This window comes from Hevea brasiliensis, chromosome 10, assembly GCF_030052815.1.
Source record: "Hevea brasiliensis isolate MT/VB/25A 57/8 chromosome 10, ASM3005281v1, whole genome shotgun sequence".
NCBI classification, from domain to species: Eukaryota; Viridiplantae; Streptophyta; class Magnoliopsida; order Malpighiales; family Euphorbiaceae; genus Hevea; species Hevea brasiliensis.
In genome coordinates, this window is record NC_079502.1 from 4747462 (window position 1) to 4766669 (window position 19208).

General features: G+C 31.8%; 1 protein-coding gene across 4 annotated transcripts; it reads right to left on the reverse strand.

Annotated features, from left to right (window-relative positions):
• Nucleotides 1-10233: 10233 nt before the first annotated feature.
• On the reverse strand, nt 10234-16156 carry LOC110631628 (protein NSP-INTERACTING KINASE 3). 4 transcript variants are annotated; one of them, XM_058128975.1, is made up of 12 exons: nt 16010-16156; nt 15246-15867; nt 14717-14849; nt 14561-14632; nt 14263-14406; nt 14040-14111; nt 13851-13910; nt 13653-13750; nt 13407-13553; nt 12460-12801; nt 11205-11596; nt 10234-10800 (listed from the first exon to the last, which is right to left on the reverse strand). In XM_058128975.1, exons 2-12 carry the CDS (start codon nt 15346-15348, stop codon nt 10483-10485), a joined length of 1881 nt encoding a protein of 626 aa, XP_057984958.1. In that variant the 5' UTR covers nt 15349-15867; nt 16010-16156; the 3' UTR covers nt 10234-10482. The 4 variants fall into 4 exon arrangements, with proteins under 4 accessions (XP_057984958.1, XP_057984957.1, XP_057984959.1 ...); XM_058128974.1 differs by lacking the exon at nt 16010-16156 and having other exon boundaries at nt 15246-15589; nt 15714-16003; XM_058128976.1 differs by lacking the exon at nt 16010-16156 and having other exon boundaries at nt 15246-15635; nt 15714-16003.
• Between the last annotated feature and the right edge of the window lie 3052 nt (nt 16157-19208).

Here is a 19208-nt window from a genome sequence, read left to right on the forward strand (position 1 = left end):
ACTATCGAAGTTGGTGAAAACCACCTCTAGAATTTATATTTTTCTAATAAAGTGTGGACGTGGTGCTTTTATTCTTGGGTTAGGCCCATTTTATAGCACTCTCTTAATCTCTTGGGCCAATGGGTTCTGTTTCTACGAAGCCATGAGAAATGGTCCAATACTAATGGAACAGATAAGGCAGCTAAGCTTATCATTAACATTGCTTCAAAAAAAATAAAGGAAAATTGGATTAAAAATTAAACAACTTCAATAATTTCTCCTTAACAAGCATGATTAAAGAAGATTAAGTATTACTTGATTAATAATTAACCATTTGTAGTCCCAAAGCAAACGCATCCTAAGACCTGACTTAAACATCAATGCAGCATCATTTTCATTTCCAACTTTTTATTTTTCTTCGTGATCATTGGTTTGCTGGTAATGACTAAGGAGGTATCAACATTAGTGATATGCCTATGAGGACTGCCATGAAATAAAGTAAGAAGTGGTGTGATGATGTTGTAATTTACGCTTTTCCATCATTGTATATGCATGGCTTTAACTTCTTTTTTTCAGAGTTGGAGCTTAAATTTCATACACAATGAATACCTGCTTCGGGAAATCTACCTATACAGATGCTTATCTTCATTTTGCACAAACTATGCACATAAATCTCTCTTGTATTAAGTGAGAGAAAGTTTCTCTCTTGGAGATTCTTTTCTTCAGTTTGTTTGGAGTGTCGAGCGTCTCTCTCATTGGGCTTCTCTGCCCAAAGACAATGGAGGACTTTGATTTTGGTCCTCCAGCCTTGCTTTGAGGGATCACCCTTCCCTGACAGGCTTTGAACGCATATAGATCGATGGTTTTGTGTTTGACGGGGTTGCATGCAAGCTGATGATCTTCAATGAAACGGCTTCTATAGCAGTGCTTGTGTGCGGTGTTTGGTTTTGTGTTTGACGGTGTTGCATGCAAGTTTATGATCTTCAACGAAAGGGCTTCTATGGCAGTGCTTGTGTGCGGCGTTTGGTTTTGAGGTCTCTGGTTGGAGCTACGATTGTGATAGCCGAAAGCAGTTTAGAGGCCTTTATTTGGTGTTTCGTCTCTTAAGTCTATAGTTTGGTTTTGCACGGCAAGAGAGTTCCCTTGCATTTGGTTGTCTTTGCATCTTTGGGATTGCTTCTACACCATAGTTGGGAAGACCCAAGTTGTAACTATTGCCCTTTTGATCTTTTAAATGCAAGCTAACATTAAAAAAAAAAAAAAATTATGTACATGCTTATCATATGAAAATTCCTCTATAAGAAAAAAAAAATTTAAGAGACTATCCTCAAGTAAGGTGGTAAAAATATATCCATCTACCATCTTATTCAAGTTTCATTCTTTTCATTCGTGTCTTTTTATGTGTGACATTTAAATATATATTTTACCGACACAAATTTAATAAATTGAGATCAAAGATTAATAGCCATTGCGATCTTTCAAAAAAGAGTTTTATGTTTATAAATAGTAATTGATAGTTGATGTTCTTTATTAAGTGATTTATGTTGAGGATAATCATGTTTGTCTCACTATTTCACTTTTACTTAAAATCCAAAAAGAAGTAAGAGTTTATAGCATAAATTTTAATTCAATAATATTAAAATATCTCATAATTTTATTAAAAAATGTGTCCTACCATTGAATCATTTAAATACATCTATACACCTTCGAAGAAAAATAAAAATATATCGAAGCATCTCGAGCATGAAAAGTATTCTATATTTTTTTATTATATTTGTAAATGGTCAAGAAGTGTCGGTAATTGCTTTAAAGAGTACCATGTTATTGTTTTTACCTCTTTTAATATTCTCTAAGATCTGAATTGTGGAATCTTATCACAAAAGAAGCTTTTTTTTTTTTCTTTACAAATCTTTTACCCTTCGCAAAAATATTGATGCGTCTAAACTGAACTTTAAAAAAAAAAATTCTAATAGATGTTAATACAATTATGTTCATCAAAAATTTTAATTATAAATTTAAATTCATATAAGAATTAATTTAATAATTATTAAATTAAATATTTATATTAAAATATATATAAAATTAATTAAAAATATATATATAAAATATTTAATTCTATATATAAATATTTAATTTCATAATTAATAAATTTATTCTAACATAAGCTGGAATCCTCTGTAACAATGCTCCTCTGCAAATGTGATAACATCACCTGACATTAGATACTATTTAGAGGACTTATATTACATGAGAATATGAGATAATTTGTTTCAATCATGTCACAGTCATTCAGCAACACAGTACTGAAGTTAACATTATCGATGGGAGGATTTAAGGAGGGACCCAGAGCTTGATTCTCAATTCATACCAATTCAAAGTGGCTATAAAATTATGAAAGATATTCTTGTGACAAAATATATCATAATCATGATTACATTAATGACAACTTTAAAGTGTGATTATAATTCTGAAATTGAACTCAAATTCCAAAATCAGGGTGGTCATTAGCCAATTGGTTCAAATTATAGTGGCCCCTGTACATACTTCATTGAAGAAATTTGAAATGTCATATCAACCAACCTTTTCTCTTCAACTTTCCCAAAAGGGTTCTTGCTTAACAATAATGGGCATTGGATTAATCATCAAAACACACATGCTATCTTTCACAATTACAAGGAGAGAACGAACATGATGATTCATCAAATGGGTTAAGTCAGATTCTCTAAACAAACATTAAAGAGTAGAAGGGAAAAAAAAAAGTTACCATAATTTGTTTGCTTGCATTAAAGAAAAAGGCAAATAAAAGGGTATAAGTGGGTAGTCCAAGTGGTTATTACTGGGTGCGATTCTGAGGGGGAGATCACTGCCTTTGTATCTAAGATCTTATCATAGGAGAAAGGGTGCACAAAATATTAAAATAGAAAAAATAATAATAATTAGACACAAGTCTATATTAATATTCAGAACTTATAAATATTTTATAATTATAAATTTCAAAGATTGAGAATTTAGAATCAAATTAAATGATTCTAATTTCTGTTCTAATTTTGATTCAGTGTGATCCAATTTTAATTAGGTATCATCCGATTTGATTAAATTACTCGTGTATAATTGCACTTTTCCACTTCAAAGCTCATAGCCATACATGAAATGCCACGCTTTTTTTCTTGTCCATAATGGGAATAGTGTGGAAATCCTCCAAAGATTGTAAAAGGAGGAGGTGATAGGGACACGTAACTTCATGCATCTATTCAGCTTTGGCTTGGCTTACCTTTTTTAATTTTGATAAAATTAATTTTTTTTATCAGCTGAAAATTTTAATGAAGAATTTCCCTTTAGTATTAAATGAAAAGGGTTTGTAATTAGTGAGTTAAATTTTAAAGTTTTAATATGGAAGACAAATTTTCAATGTATATAATTATTTTTTTTATTAGAGCAGTCGAATTTGAGTTTCTTAAATTTAATATATATATATATATATATAATTAAAAGTGCAATTTTTACTATTAATTGTATCATTTTAATTTATAAAAAATTTTAATATAATAATATTAAAATTATTTTTAAGGGTATGAGATTTTAAATTTAAATTTTAATTATGATGAAAAATAATAATCATTTTAGTTTATAATAAAAGAAAGATGGTTGATTTGATTGGTTTGGTGGGAGTCAGTTGGCTAAGAATGGCTCCCAGAAAAGCACAGCTGCCTTGATTGCTAGAAAACATGGGATTAGTGGGAATTTGTAGGATCTGTGGGAAGGAAAAAAGGTTGGAAATGAGCACGAGTTAGTGGATCCACTTATGCAATATAAAAGTAGAAACACCACCACCATTAAATCTAAAGGAATGCAACAAAGAAAAAGTAATATTTTTTTTTTAAATAGACATTAATATCCTTCTCCAATTGCTAAACTTAACATTATGCCCTATGAGGTGATCTATCATTTACATTATCCTTATCCCTATTCAATAATATTAACCGTTGCAATAGTTATTAATTATTTTAATAGTTATTAATTATTTTATTAGTTATTAAATATTATTTGATAGTGATTTAAGTAAAAATATTCATAAAAAAAAATAATTATTAAATTAATTGTTAAATATAAAAATAATAATATTATCTTGTTGATTTCAATCAAAAGTTAATTTTTTTTTAAAAAAAAATACATTAATATCCTTCTCCAATTCCTAAACTTAATTTCACAAGATTATCAATCATGGAAATTAACATTATTCCCCGTTAGCTTATCTATCCTTTACATAATCCTTAGCCCTATTCAATAATATTAGTTGTTGTAATAGTTATTAACTGTTTAAATAGTTATGAGTTATTCTATTAGTTGTTAGTTATTAGATATTATTTAATAATAATTAGATGTTTATATAGTGATTTAAAATAGAAATATTGATTAAAAGTGAATATTAAATTAGCTATTAAATGTAAAAATAGTTGATCTGATCAAAAGTGAAGAGGGTTAAATATTAATTTAAATACTCTACCACTAAATAGTATAAATAAGAGAAATAATATCAAAATATTAAACTATTTTAAAGCTGTTGTTGACCCTTAATAATAATAATAATAATAATAATAATAATAATAATAATAAATTGTAGGCATAAATATATGAGACAGGTGAGTGAAGGGTAAGATAGTCATCAAATGGAGACATCTTCAAATTATTAGGAAGCTTTCCAACCTGAGCAACTTTTTAATTGTGAAATTTTAAAGGAAAAGTAAGGGTTGTTTGGGATAATAATCTATAAAGAGATTTGTCGCTTCTCTTATTATTTCATGTAACCAATTGTCAATCCCAGCATCTATTTAAGGCCTCTAGCAATGGAGCAATAAACTCCCCACTAGCTTGAATAAGAGCCTATTGGATCGCATTAAACCAAGCTGTCAGTTCCTTGTATCTGATAGGAATGGTGGCCTTTCATCAAGAATCCATCCTTGGGTCTTGGAAAGCTTGGGGGGGCTTGGAGAGAGGGATTCCTCATCCTCCTCCAAAATTCCAACAGTTCGCCTGTGCTTAGCCATGACGAATCATCCCACAGATACAAGAAGAATCTTCCCTGAAGCAAGCTCAGTGTTTGGCTAATGCCTGGCAGACCGGCAAGTCACAGAAAGGCAACAGGCTCGTTTATGGCTTAGTTTTTGCTCTTTTTTTTTCCTTGTTTTAATTTAGCTTCTTGCTTGAAAATATATGTGCAATAAAAGTCTGTTTTTTAACAGAACCTCAGCCAGACCTTGTGGTTGAGTGTTATTTGTTTGCTCTTGCGAACTGATCAGTTTCTCTAATCCAGTAGACAATAATTTGATCATCTCTCTCTCTCTCTCTCTCTCTCTCTCTCTTTCTCCCCCTCTCCATGCACGTTTGCACCATTAACAAGCTGATTTGGATTCATTAGTTCCAACATCACTGTATCCAGTTACGGAGACAGGGAGGTTCGGAAGATGAGGAACATAATGCGGACAAGTGTGTTCCTCTAATGGAACTCGCTAGTTTCTATCAGTTGCTTCAGTGAAGAGAAAGCATGTAACTTGCAGGATGGAAACATCCAGTCTACTCAAATCACTGCCTAATATTTGCCAAAATAATCTGATGCAAAATTAGTACAAATTTATTCCCAGTGTGATTTGAACATGAAGAAAGAGCTCAATATCTATGGATACAGTGGTCTCCATTGAGAAAGAGCCCTTTCAAAGGATTCACTGTTTCACTTTACATCACTTCTGGAGGACTTTTCATGCATGACATCATCATTCCATTATAGCTTTTGGCTGCTTTCTGCATCCCCATTTGTCACGTTCCAATAGGTCAAATGTTTAGTAAAGGAAGTTTACGCAAGTGATGACCCAGTTGACAAGCTAAAAAGCTCTCATTTTAGAAGGATACTTTGCTAAGTAAGCTTCATTAAAGATTGGCTCTGTTTCTCTGTGACACTGTCCTCCTGAGTTCCACTGTCCTCCTCTGCAACTTCAACACATAAGACGCTTTTTCTCCATGGCATGTCACAAGGGCACAGAATGAGAGAAGAAATTCCCCTATGCGGTTCTCATGAAGGAAACACTAATTCTTGCTAAGGAGCAATGATAAACTCAACTCACAGAGATTACAACCAGAGAGCAATTACAATATCAGTTTTGAGATAGAATTCAAATTGCCAAAATGTTAAAATTCATTAAACATCATGATAGACAACTTGGACATTTTACTTCAATTGAAAACAAAAGTTTATGGACCAAGCTCTTCAGAATAGAAATAGATGAAGGTTCACATTTAGAATATTTTCGAACTGATAGGTCTAGTGCGTGATCTACTCCCATATACTAATCTTTTGCTTGGAATTATTCCACAAGTTCTGTAATGAAGATACAACTGTAGTCCATGGGCTTCCAAACTGTTATGAAAATGCAGAACAACTAGAAACAACACACATAAATAAGATAGCAGTCAAAAGAATCATACAATTTTTATGGTTTGGCAGACCCAAAGAAAAAAAAAGGAAGCACTTTGTACATTTTAGTTTGGCTAGATTGCCTACATTGATAGAGAAGAGGTCAATCCACCATTAACTCAATATATGCATATATGTATGTATAGAAAATATTGTGTATATTGTGAATTCCAACCTCACACCTCAGTCCTATTGTCTCATTGGTTTCGTCTAGAAAAAATCATTTATAAGAAAAGAATTCCATTCAATTCTATTCTCATACAATCATATTATTTTTGGAATGATTTCTAGTTCTTTAAAATGATTTTTTTTGTTAAGTTAAATTTCCAAACATGAGAATTGACAAAAAGAAAAAAAAAATCAATTGAATTGAATTTTTGCAAAATTCCAGTTTCCAAATGGGGGGATTATGTTTTCTCTCACAATGAAAAGGATTACAATCAGCCTGTGCCTCTGCCTTCAGGAAAGGCTTGCAGTATCTCCCAATTTAAATGCAAGAGATCCACAGAATACCAACTAGGGATATTCTATTAATTAATCCCAAATCACTACTCCTGAAATAAAAATAAAACCAAGTCGTATAAGAATCAACTACTTCACATAAGAATTTAATCAATGGAGAGAAGGCAACTTCTTAATGAACAAAGGACGATGAAACCAAACAGAAAAGCATTTTGTCAAAAGGTAAAGGCAAGAGGATATGAAAATGAAACGGATTAAAAGTTCCAAAATATGCATAGAAAAGCGTGTGAGGAACTGATAACTTTTGATAACTTTGCAAGGTAAATTAAATTTTAGTTCTTGATATTCTATAAAAGTAACAAGTCTTGATAATTTTTTCAAATAATTTTTTTTTTTAATTTCCAAAGAAAATATTTTCGATGTTGGAATTGTTGAATATTTATTGAGATTGCTCATTTTGATTTTCAATTAAATTTTGTTTTCTGCCATTATTTTGGTTTTTCAAAGTGAAAGCATAGAGATGGGAAGGATAAAGGAGAAAGATTGAAGAGATAAAGAGCATAGAAAGAGAAGGACCAAATTGTAGCTTTTTATAAACTTCAGGAAGCAAATCGTAAAATGCCAAAAATTATGATTAGTACCTCCACTGTGTGTGTTCTGCAGATCTAATATTTGTGTCAAATTTAATCAAATTTGCCAAATTCAGGGTCTAATTGACCCAAGAAAAGCCTTTTGTACCTAAATCTTCCCACTGGGCAGTAGCTGAACATAGAGGAATGGATAGGTCTACGATTTAAAAGGATTTTCCATTAGTTCCAGCTTTTCTTGCTATCACTCATATTCTATGACTTTAAGCCTGTTAAGCAACTTAGGATACCTACAGAACTTGGCGTGTGATGATGATTAGTCCAAGTAACTGTAAGTTAGCACACCCAACAAAAATAACAGCCTTTTAAAGTCAAATGACTGGAATTGAGTAGCCTTCTATTTCATTATCTTATCATTCTTTGCAAAGAACTATCTAAATCAGAATTGAATCTATTTTTCCTTCCATTGAAAATGTAAAACAGCTACGCCATAAAAAGAAAAGGAAAGAAAAATCATAAGAAAAGCATTAAAGTAGAACATAACTTGAACCCATTTGGATGCCATTTCCATTTAACAAATCCATCATCAGGCCTTCTATTAATGTGACGATTAAAATCCCTATCAATATGAGGACTAGAGCCTGCAGGATAGTAAAGGCTTTGAATCATCCCTCACCCACCGACCATCTAATATATTGCATGTTTCAAAACTTGCATTTTGGTTTTCTTCTTCTCCACCAACTTCTTCTTTGTAGTACAAAATGCCCTTATCGCTATTTGTTATAACTGTAATGTTCACATTACCAGAAATCGCTACATACTTCTCTTCGATACTTCTGTTTATATCCATACGTCCATCCTCGGCAAGGCAAAAATTCCTACTAAGAATTCCTTCTTCACCAGACAAGCTTCCATTCTCTGCCATATCAGAAAAATTACCCAAATGGGTTCTCTTTAAGACCCTACCATTCCCACTAGAATCAGAGAAATTTCCACCTTTTGCTTCCTGGGTTTTCTCTTGAACTCTTCTTCAACAGTGATGCTTCCATTTTTAATATTCTCAGTGGAATTCTGCAAATGTAATTTCTTTAATAGGACCTGGACCTTTAATGCATCAGGTTCAGGGGCTTATGCCACAACCAAATCCTCGGACCGTTGAAGGAATTACTAAGCAAAAGCAGAAAAAGTAAAATAATAAGAGAAGCACCGACCCACAAAACAAGGCTAGAAACAAACCATCCTTCTTCTGGGTGAAAGAACCAAGTCAGGCAATGCAAGTCTTGACATTTTATTAAATTTACATCAAAATTTTAATTAAATAACCGTTAACTTTAAAAAAATATCAAAATGTTATTTATTATATTTTTTATCTAGAATAATTTAACTTTTAAAATTTAATAAAATTTATAAATTAATCTCTAAAGTTTAATAAAACATATAAATTAGTTGCTATATTTTTAAAATTTACCTATTTAATTTTTAATATTTTAATAAACCTACATATGTGTAAGTTTCCATCAAAATTACCATTAATTTAAAAAAAATAAAAAAATCCCTTCATTTATGAATTTTAATATGAAATAAATAATTTCTAAGATTTTGATTTATTAATAAAATAGTCTCTGGAGTGGCAAAATTAAAAATTTTAATTATTTTAGTTTTTAATTTTATAAATTAAAATTTTTTAAATTACATGTAAAAATTTTTAACATTATAAGTAGTAACTATTAATTACAAAGTTGACTATTAATTAATGGTGAAATTACACAAAATTAACTATTAACAAATCCTAATTTTCAATTGTTTTAAATTGTATCTAATTTTACAAAATAACTATTAAATTGTATTTATGTTTTATATTATATTTGTGAAATATAAAGATGAATATGTAATTAACAAAAATATAAGTAATTAATTTTTTACTTTAATAATTATAACCATTTACAAATTAATATTTGCAAATTTGTAAATACTTAAAATATTTAGGGATTATTTTTTAAAATATATGGATATTTTTTAATTAACTAAAATTTTTAAGGACCTTAAAATAATTAATTATATTTTTAACAACTATAATTTATAGGAACTAATTTATTGATTTTATCAAATTTTAAAGATTAAATTATTTTAAATAAAAAATATAATAAATAACATTTTGTTAATTTTAATTAAAATTAAAAATGACTTAACCGTAATTTTAATAGTAAGAACTAATTGATAAGTTTATTAAAATATTAAGAATTAAATAATTTGCTTTAAAGATACAATGGTTAATTTATGAATTTTGTCAAACACTAAAGACTAAATTATAATTTACCCTTAAATTAAAGCAAAAGAGAAGTGAAAGTGTTAGAAAAGGCTTTCAATTAGATAGAAGAAGTTGTGCCCGCAGCATGCAGTTATACATATATTTTTTTGGTTACATTATTATTAGTAAATGAAATTTTATATATATATATATATATTGTAAAAATTATTTAATTATTTTCAGATACTAGATTGAGTGAGACATATTTGATATTCGTGTTGGGTTCTGATGATAATACGCAGGTGGGGTGTAGATGGAAGGTTTGATTTGAGTGACAATGGAAAGTATGGTTTAGAATAGTATGTGTTATGATAAAGATTCAAGCCTCTTGCCAGAATTATATCTTCTGTGTGATCAGTGATCACATTCTATTAGCAACCCATCAATGTAACAGATATTTTTTGGTGATCAATAGAAAGTGATAGAAGAGATGCAATAATACATACAAAACTCTGATATTCTATGACAGTCAATTTGTGAGAGAGCAATCAACTCAACTGATTTTCCAACAAAGAACAAGATGCTTATACATGACTTTCCTTTTCAATTTTTTTTTTTTTTTTTACAGATGAATACATGCATTCTGCAGATCATATCAACACCAATAACATAATTCCTAATTTCAGAGCTTTGCTTTTCATAAACATAAGGAGGTGTATGAGCAAGTGTGAAAGGATTCGTCACCGAGGGCCAGAAAGCTCCATTGCTTCTACCACAAGTGAAGATTCTTCTATAAAATCTGAATATCTTTGAGGATGGTTTTCTCTTGATCCCAGCCTTGGGGTATCAACCTTCTGTGATGCCTCCCATTTCTCAGCTAAACCATCACCTTCTAACATCTTCAGTACTTCAGACATCTTTGGTCGGTGAGAAGGATTAAATTGAGTGCATAAAAGAGCAACTTGAACCATTTCTTCCAATTCAATCCTGTCAAAATTTCCCTTAAGATCCTTATCCACTAGTAGATTTAACTTGCCTTCTTGATGGAGCTTCTTCACCTGGAAAAGAATTTTAAGAATAATTTAATCATCTGAATGCAGAAGAATATTGGACCAGCTTATTACATCAACTCATCCACAGCAATATTTGGTATTTGCATCAGTTATTGATTTTTTTTCCCCCCTTTAACTGTAAGATCAACATATCAAGTTGATCATGTTTTTTACCAATAATGTACGGAACAAAGAATGATTAGAAGCAAAAAGTAGATAGAGATTGCAAAAAAATCATCAAGTAGGTCGAATTTGGAATCTCATTACAATCCACTTGCAAGAATCCCATTCCTATGCTAAACTGCAAAACATAACCCCACTCAAATATTAACAACTTGGTTATTTTACTTTTTCAAACTCATTTATCAAAGGTTTCCCAAACAGATAGAAAGAGAGAGAAAAGGGTGTACCCTATCAAGCATGACACCTTTCTGGTTAGCTGCCCTTCCAAAATCCAATGCTTTCTGACCTGTGATAAGCTCAAGAAGCAATATCCCAAACCCAAACACATCAGTCTTCTCTGATGACTGACCTGTTGACAAGTACTCTGGAGCAATGTGGCCAACGGTGCCACGCACAGCCGTGGTCACATGGGAATCTCTGTGATCCAAAAGCTTTGCCAACCCAAAATCACCAACAACAGCCTCAAAGTCTTCATCCAACAAAATGTTGGCTGCTTTGACATCACGGTGAATAATTTTGGGGTCACACTGCTCATGCAAATAAAGTAGCCCCCTAGCTGTACCTAAAGCTATCTTCTTTCGCCTTGCCCAGTCCAGAGCTGGTCGGCCATGAATGTGATCTGATAACAGGAACCGCAGTTGATAAAATTAGTCTCTGGTAGATGATAGGTTGCAAAGAAAACTATTATTATTATTATTATTATTATTATTATTATTATTATTATTATTATTAGGAAAGCTGGAAGTTGAAAATGACAGACTGGAATCATGATATATTATTGGTAATAAAAGTGCGGTATCCCACTGCACAAACATTCCAACTTGCAAAAGCAATCAAGTGAGCTGATGCTCCAAATTACTATTTGGAAGCATAAATCCTTTTCTTGGAATAAAGAGCTTAAAATGTTTTGTGAAGTAAACTTAAAAAGGTAAGATTATAATTGAACTCATAAAAACTGTGTTCAAAATAGTTGTTTCTGAAAGGCTGTACTTGGAAGTATGGGGTTGAAACAGCACAATATTGGTTTTGAAACCTCAACAAGCAAACTAACATAAATGGAAATTATATCCTTTGTTTGGGCTGGGAAGAGGGTTTGAGTTGTCAAGGAGTGAGCAAATGCAGTTCATTCAGAGAAAAACGCACTGCCAAAAGCTGGAAAATTATGGCATGTGTCTATCATCTAGATGATGATATTGATGGCAGCAGTAGGTGGTGTTTCAAGAGGAAGCAATTGGAAATTAAGCACCAGAGTCATGTATCTGGTTGGGGCAGTCATCCCACATTGACTTGTGCAAATGGTAGGATTTTGCTGGTCCTGCCAGTTGCAAATCATGGCAGTTATCATGCATTTTATGGTGGTCCTGCAGGATGATTAGTGCTGAAGTGGGCTCAGTGCCAGCTAATGGGGTAGCAGCAGCCATGATTCCCCACATGAAGACCAAATAGACAGTTTAGAACATTGGCTAAAAAATGAATACTGACCTCTTAATCGAGATGCTACACTTCCATTTGGCATATAGGGGTAAACAAGAAGCCTTTCATTCTCAGTAGTGCAGAACCCAGAGAGTCTGAGCAGATTTCGATGGACAGCTAAACTTATTGTCTCTACTTCTGTCTGGAATTGGATTTCACCACCAGCTATATCATAGTCCTTCAGCCTTTTGACAGCCACCAGTGTTCCATCATTCAAAAATCCCTTGTACACTATCCCAAATCCACCTCTCCCGAGAATGTTCTTTGAACTGAAATGATCAGTTGCAGCCCTGAGCTCCTTAAATGTGTACCTTCTCAAATGGCCCAAGCATACCTCTCCGTCATATTGTTCTGCCAAGGAACACACAGCAGTTGAGAATCTCAGTATAAACAAGGCAAGAAGAACAGCATGATATAAAAAATGAATGCATGACACAGAGTAATTCAAAGTTGAAATGCATTTAGAAGCACTTGAAAGTGTAGTAAATAGCAACCAAAATATCAGAGAACTCTTTATGCAATGATTTTAGATATTTTCACTTGGTGGGAAAGAGGCATTCTTATAAACCAAGTTCAACCATCAAATTTCATTCCCCCATCACTTCATTGCAAGGCATTCTGCTCATCTTTCATTCTGCTGGCAACAATGCTAAGGCAGCAAAAACACTTCCCAAGCAATAATTTACAATTAGGAAGCAATGCCAATGACCATTCTAAAACAAGATCCAATGTCTCTTATCGTATCTTATGATAAATGCCAAAAATGCAAGCATAAAACAACGTACAGCAAGACCATATAATTCTGGCAATAAACTTCTTGAATTTAATAAAATATGCATAGAGAATAGGAAATTATTGTCACAAATTTTTATTTTTGAATGAATAGAACAAGAAGGGGAAAGCTATAGAGTACAGAAGAAAGTACAACAGGATTAATCACAAATTATGAAACTAACCATTAACATCAAAGAAAATCTGCTGATTTCGTCTATATCGCCACCAAACAAGTAACCCAATAACAATTACGATGCAAAAAGCAGCACCAAAGCTTGCACCAAAAGCAATAGCCATTCGATGGCTACTGGTTCCAGAGTCTGACTGACCTAAGAAACCAAAGAGCAGAAGCACAAATATCATCATATATTTTTGTGAAGAAGAATAAGAAGCAGATATATGAGCATGTGATATTACATGACAGGTACCTTTCAGACCATCTGGTGGGAAAGAAAGAGGCTCTGGAAAGACAGCAGTGCAGCTGCTATTGACCTTTGGTCCACATATTAAAGGGTTGCCTATAACTCTAATAGTGAAAAGAAGAGCATGGAAAATTTGTGTTAGTAATAAATTGGAGTTAGGAGAAGGAGCTAAGCACTATTGGAACAAGAAAAATAATTGCTCACTTGAAAGTTCTTGCTGATATTTTAGGCAAGGAACCACTCAGATTGTTAAATGAAAGATCCCTACAAGCAAGAATCATTTACATTTCCGAATAAGTATATTCACAAATATAACAACTAAGAAGCTGCTACAAATGTTCATATGATTGCAGCAAACCCTAAACTGTGTAAAGCAAAGGCGTAAGGACATACACAAGTGTAAGACCTTCAATGTTGGATAGTGACTCAGGGCATGGTCCGAAAAGGCTATTGTTATTTAACCGCCTGAATTGCTCATCAACAACAATGGTTGTGTAAGAATTTGAATCAAAGTATAAATAAGCCAAATGTGCAGCATCTGGAGGAAAGCAAATATCACCAGCAAAAAAAAAAAAAAAAAGAAAGAAAAGAAAAGTACACAATTTTTGAAACTTACAGGTAATTCAGGTTCTTGAGATTCCCCAAAGAAGCTGGTATTTCTCCGGTGAATGTATTGTTGGAGAGATCAAGTGTTTGAAGCTTCTCCAACCTCCCAATTGCAGCAGGTATAGGACCTGAAATGGCATTATTCTGCAACAACCTGCATTTTTATGTAGAGGATGTCATATATCAGTCATGCACTATAAGAAAACTTTGTATTGGTGAAAATTAATCCAATTCAGCTATTAAATCAAAAGCTGAAAAAGAACAAAGCAAGCATTCAATACTTAGAAAAACTGAAGGCAGCAACTTACACTGATTGCAAGTTAGTAAGGTTCCCAATCCAAGGAGATAAGGTCCCAGACAAACTCTGACTGGGAAGTCCCCTGTTTTAGACAAAATAACTTCTCAGTTCCAGAAACCAATACATTGGAGGAAGTATAAAAGACAAAGAAATAAAAGCAACTTACAAAGCAGAAACATATCCATCAGGAGAGCAAGTAACCATCCTCCAGCTGCAAGGATCAACAGAGTTGATATCCCAACTCTCCAGAACATTGTATGGGTCATATAAAGCATTTTTTATGCTCACCAACGCTACCACTGCTCAAGTTTCAATTCAAATAACAAGGATCACCACCATGAAAAATTGTATGAAGAGGATATATGAAAGAAAATAATATATATGCCGCATAATATGCCCAAAAAAAAAGATCTTGAAGCTACAGTTCTTATATATCACTGGGTAGATTAATGGAAGCAGTTGAAATAAAGTTACAAAGTACAAAAAGGTTTTATGAGGGTAGTTCGGTTATATGTAGGGGCCTTAATAGCATTAGGTACAAGAAAAGAACAAAATCTCCCAATTCACAAATGATATGCATTCAGAAATATTTGAGTTGCAGAACCAATTAACAAATGAAGTTTAACAGAAGTAAACAGAAAACACTAAGAGAGAGAGAGAGAGGAAAGCAAAGATCTTGGAGAAAATAAACTGACCTTCATAGTTTATACCAGTAGGAGAAAGAGTAGCAGAAGAAATCTCCACCAATGCCAAAACCAAAAACCCCATTCTCCACAGCCAGAAACTCCTCTCTTCCATACTCTTCTATTCACAGTTTACTAACTTTACTCTCTTTGAACAAGCACTATCCTCTTATCAAAATCGCTATATCCAGCAACCCCACAACCCAAATTCTGGATGGCATGTTACCTTATCCAAATAAAAAGCTCCCTCCAGAATCAGAACCACGTACAGCAAAAAGCCACCACCATTTCCATAAAAAGAACACTGTACCCTTCTTGCCTTCTTAACTTTGCAGAAACCAGATAAATATTTTCAACTGGAACCAAAATTCACCATTTTACTTAGCATCCAGCTGGGGCACACTGAATATGTGAATCAAAAAGAACTGAGAAAAACCATCAGCTAAAAAATAAGAGAATTTTCTTGAGAAACAAGCAGACCTGAACTTGTAAGATCCTAGAGATCTGGGAATGCCCATGTATGATTTCTTAAGTTTTGTCTGATCCCCACAAATTCCATGTGGGTTTGTTGCTGGCTAGTATGCTCACTCTGTTGGTCTCTCCCCTTCTGTGATTCCACTACTACTATTATCCTCTTCAACACACAAAAACAAACTAAAAATGAGATCTTTTATGAAAATTACAGTCACGGGGAGAGAAAGAAAGAGAAAAGAGACAAAAAATAAACCATAAGGCCAAAACAAAATGCCAAAGGAGACACAGATACAGATGCATACCAGTAACAAAAGAGAAAAATACTGTTCTTTCCCTTTCCTCTTTTAGAGAAGAGGGAATAATAATTCAATTTTGTACTTTTAATTTATTTTTCAAAATTAAAACATTTAAATCTTTAATTTAATAATATTTAAAGTTATCCTTTTAACTGTTAGTCTCCAGTTTGATTTCTAATTAGAGCTAATTGCATCAAACAAAATCCATTAATTGACTGAAGCGTTGTGTGGAAGTGATAATAGAGAACTTTTTTTCCAAAAATAATAGAAAAAATTGAGGAAAAGGAAAATTAAAATTTACACATATATATATTTGTGAAAGTAAGGATTCGGTAAGTCACGTGCTTGGTTTGTCTTGTCCTTTGTTGGCTTCTGCCTTTAAATTTTTAAATTCATATGCTAAAGTAATATAATAATCACATTCTGTTAAAAGTTATTTGCACCTCATGGCCACCCTTGCTAAAATGCGCCGAGTTTATTTAAAATGATGCTCGACAGAAACTCCATTTTAGTATATTATACGGCAGTTTGCTATCAAATTCTTAACTTTATCATTATTCATGTTTTGATTGTTATGCTCTAAGGGTTAGTTCGGTAATAAAATAGATTCATTTGAAATTTTATACATGGATCTCGCTTTTCGGTATGAAAAGTTTAAGACCCATTGATAATTTTCTGAAAAATTTTTAAAAAAAATTAAAAAATAAAATTTCGCATTCATGTTTACCCGTTTCTCTCTCATAAGTCTCTTTCTCTCTTTTTACCCCTCCTTTCTCCCTTTCTTAATCTCTCTGCCTCTCTCTCCCATTTTGCTGGTTTTGCTTCAGATTTTTCTCTTAAGAGTTCATGAGCTGCAGTCCTCCCCTCATTCTCTTTAGCAGTGGTTGGTTTACGACCAATGTGGTGTTGCTCTTCGTAAGCTTTGCCTTGTGCAGCTGTTTTGTTCTGGAGCTTTGCAGCCTTGGTCTGAAAAAAAAAAAGCATTATTATATCACCTTAAATTTAGAAATAACATTAATTTTTTTACACATAAAAAGACTAAAATACGCCGCTCTTGTGGAGGCGCGTGCGCAGTTTGGACTCCAAAGTCCCACTCCGATATTCTTTTGGGATGCCGTGAGAGAATCTTTAAAGCGTCCCCCGAACACCACCAGCTTGGGCATTTCGGGAACTAAGAGAGAATTTTCATTTATATTTTCATTCAGAAAAGTATTTTTTTATAATAAATTTATTAATAAAAAAATATGAATTAAAAGAACTGAATATGATGGTGAGAGCCCAACATATTACTTGGCGTTTCAATTAGTGAAGGGGCATAATCGGCAAAGTGCTTTTTATAATAAAAAAAAAGGGAAAATGCCTTGATGTGCTGTAATGTAATGGAGAGCCCCAAAGCCCAAGGGTATTTTTGTCGCATTGGGAAAACTGAATATTCTCTAATCATCATTAATTTAAGCATTAAGCTACTAATACGTGGCAGATAATTCTGTAGCCTCACTATAGGGGTATTTTGGTCGCTTTGGAAATTGAGAATTGATGTGTATTTATTTTATTTATAGATAATCATATAATATTTATAACAAAATTAATTTTTTATATTATTAATAATTACTTTTTAATTTAATTTCAATATAATTTCAAATTTATACTCTCTACATTGTAGAAAAAATTATATATAAAAAAAATTATGTGATTTCACTCATTTTTTATTTTAAATCTGTTGTCTACTTTATAATAAAGTAGTGTCTTAAGATTTACAACATTAGAAAATGGTAATTTTTTGTTTTTTCCTTGTTAAAAAATACTGATGTGTAACAGAAATATATTGATGTGAAAGAAAAATATGTTAGACGTAGAATAAAAAAAAAGTAAAAATAAAAAAAAGGTATCCTATAGTTTCATTTATTTTTATTTCAGGGTCTGTGATTTATTTTGTTTCAAAATAGTACTCTAAGGTTTGCATTATTAGTAAATTATTTAACTCCCATAAATAATCAAAATCTGAGATCTTTTACTTTCAAAATACCATGAAAAAGTTTATACATATTTTCTTTGAAAAGTTCAATTTTCCAGTTTCAATATTCTATGATGCCGAAATCTTTAGGCCATAAGAATTTGACACAGTGTTTAGAAGTGCTATAGAGTTCAAGGGGCTGCTTCAGCCACGAACTCTTCAAGGCAATGTTGATGGAAGCTGTGTCCAGAATGAAAAAAAGGTATCAGTCATCTCATAAAAGGAAAAAACAAGTGGCTAACTAGCTAAGAGTATCGGTTCAATCTAGTCGCTCTAATGATAAAACTATTGCTCCTATCCAAATTCTCAATAATACTAATTCAATAACTCACCCGGGAGTTTATGCTATATCAATCATCATTGATAGTGATTTTGAAAAGTGAAGGTGCAAACTCCAGGTTCAAAAATCTATTGATAGTGACTCCAAAAGTCAGAGTCTTTATGCAAAACTCCACATCAACATACTTCACTTACAGAATTACCATGCCTAAATAGAATAAAATCTATTTCTTACATCTTAGCAGTGTGTAAATTATTTTTTTATTAAAAATAATTAAAAATACTATTTTAATGCCACATTAGCAAAAATTGATAACGTCAAATAAAATGTTATGTTTGCTAATAGAGTCTTATGACAGTGTATCATTTTGTCACATAGTAAATTTTATGCTTTAAAGTGAAAATGAGTAAAACCATAAGGTATTCTTTTGTAATTTTTACTTTTTTTAATTCCACATCAGTAAATTTCTTTTTCATGTCAGTATCTTTATGTTTTTTAATGGAGAGAGGACGAAAAGTCATCTTTTTGCTAATGATGCAAATTTTAAATTATCATTTTGTCACAAAGTGAATTGCAGATCCTGAAGTAAAAAATGAGTGAAACTATATAATACTTTTTTGTAATTCCTCTAAAGATAAATTTGTTTTTCTTTATACTTGTCCTAAATTATAAATAATTTTTCTTTTTAAACTAATAATTTATTTATTAACTTATTAATATGCTCTTATTTAATTTACAATAACAAGATTAAATTTATTAGTTTAAAAAATAATTTAGTAATATAAATTACTTAATTTCTAATAAAGTAATAAGAGTGAAAGACATATTGAATTTTTTTTAATTATATTTCTTTTAATTCATATGGAAATTGAAGTAAATCTATCTTTATGGAATAGAATGAGTAATATTAT